At 50.2% G+C, this 1,776-nt stretch overlaps 1 protein-coding gene across 1 annotated transcript; it reads right to left on the reverse strand.

The window, feature by feature from the left end:
- Nucleotides 1-44: 44 nt before the first annotated feature.
- On the reverse strand, nt 45-171 carry ADIG (adipogenin; the record flags this gene model as incomplete). Its single annotated transcript, XM_010140808.1, has 1 exon — nt 45-171. A coding segment is annotated over exon 1 (127 nt), but the record flags the coding sequence as incomplete, so codon positions are not given.
- Between the last annotated feature and the right edge of the window lie 1,605 nt (nt 172-1,776).

Consider the following 1,776-nt stretch of genomic DNA (forward strand, 5'->3'; position numbering starts at 1 on the left):
AGCCTGCAGCAGGAGCATTTTATCTGATCGAGGGCAGAACTTACCTTCGTTAAGAAGATGCTGTAGCCAAATAATCATTACGATCAGCAGCATTATGAATGGCAAACAAAACCAGAAGAAAAGAACGGGGAAGGTCAGCTCATTCACCAGAGGAACCAGAGGATACCTCATGGCTTGCTTCAGGTTAGGCTAAGTTTAGAACAGCTTCACGGGCTCCCTTTTAATAGCGCTCATTGCATCACTCCGCTAATCCCAGGAAGGTGGCTGGTCACTCAGCACGGATTGCCCTGTGGGACTGCCCCGTGCTCTGCAGGGAGCACGTAATGAGGGTTAGATACGGGATGAAAACCACGGAGAAAATACCTCATTTGATTGTCCTTCCCTCGGCAGCTATTTAAAGGATCAATATAAGTTAGGAAGCTTTCAAGGCTTATGCTAAAACAATACTTAAAGGTATGTTTATGTCTTCAGATCTCAGGGGAGATAACCAAGTGCTTCAGCCACTTTGAAACTGAGAAATCAGTAAAATAGAATGAGTCCTGCAGAGATATGTAGAGGATGATTAGCGAAAAAATACTTCTCCCAGGTTCCATTTGACAAGGAGCACAACTATATATCCCGTATTAACATGGACTCTATTTTTAGCCTGCTCTCTTTGTTTCTATTAGTTAATCCATTAGGAAAATAAACCTTTGTGTTTTAATTGCCCTTCTATCTCCCTTCCCACCAAGGAAGGCAAGCAAGTGTGTTTCGTAGGGTATGTGTCTGTGGAGGTATTGCTCCATACTGAAGGAGCTCAGCAGTGATCAAAGCAGGGACAGATAACGTGACTCGATATTCATCACACTGTGTGCTTCTCCTTCAATAAACCAAAACCATTATCTATCCCTTACCTCAGAGGGGCTTGTTTGCCTAAATTAATAGTTTGTGTAGCTCTCAGTAAACCTTAGAAGAGAGCAGCTGTGTAAGTGCTCATTATGAGTGAGTGCATGTGCTTAACCTTCCTGCTTGTGTGCCTGGGTTTGTTTTATCTAGTAACAGCCCCTTGAAAGGAGCCTTTTGATCCCAAGATCTAAATGAACTTTGCAAATTCTTATTAGTTCACGTTAATAATGCCCCTGTGTGATAAAAGAAGGCAATTATCCCTTCTTTGTGCACTGGGTAAACAAGTGAGAAAAGCCATTAACGACCCGAGCTCCAAGGATGCTGAATATTTGCAGTCCCCATGGTAGGCAGTGGCCGTTGCGCGTTGGTGGCATTTCTGAAGATCAGGCTGTTCGTGGTGTGTCTGCAAATGCAGTGACAAGAGGGATGGAAAGGAGCAGAATCCGGTTGTGATCTCTTTGGTTCTCCTAGTCCCGTCACTGGGACCTCTCGGGGTCCACCCTGGCTCTCCACCAGCCGAGCTGGTGGCTCTGCGCAGCGAGTGGTCTGTCCTTCCCTCGGCCGCCGTGCAGGGACAGCCCCCACCCGCTGTGCCCATCTCCCTGGAGCAGGCACAGACCCGGCAGAGCCTGGTGGAGGAGGCGAGCACATCTTGCCCAGGGCTGGTGGCCTTTTTTCGGCAGGGAGCGGTGCCGGCGGAGCGCTGCCGAGGCCTGGGGGCAGCCACGCCGTGTCTGTGCTCTCCCAGGGGGTCTCACTTCCGCGCGGGTCACAGACACTGGGGAGGTCTCAAGGTCCGCGTTTCGCTGGCGGTGGCAGAGGGTGCGGGTGTCCCTGTGTGAGGGGGTAGAGGCCCCCACGCTGCCGCTCCTCCCGCACTACCACCCCGTG

Source organism: Buceros rhinoceros, unplaced genomic scaffold (genome assembly GCF_000710305.1).
Source record: "Buceros rhinoceros silvestris isolate BGI_N320 unplaced genomic scaffold, ASM71030v1 scaffold31887, whole genome shotgun sequence".
NCBI lineage: Eukaryota > Metazoa > Chordata > Aves > Bucerotiformes > Bucerotidae > Buceros > Buceros rhinoceros.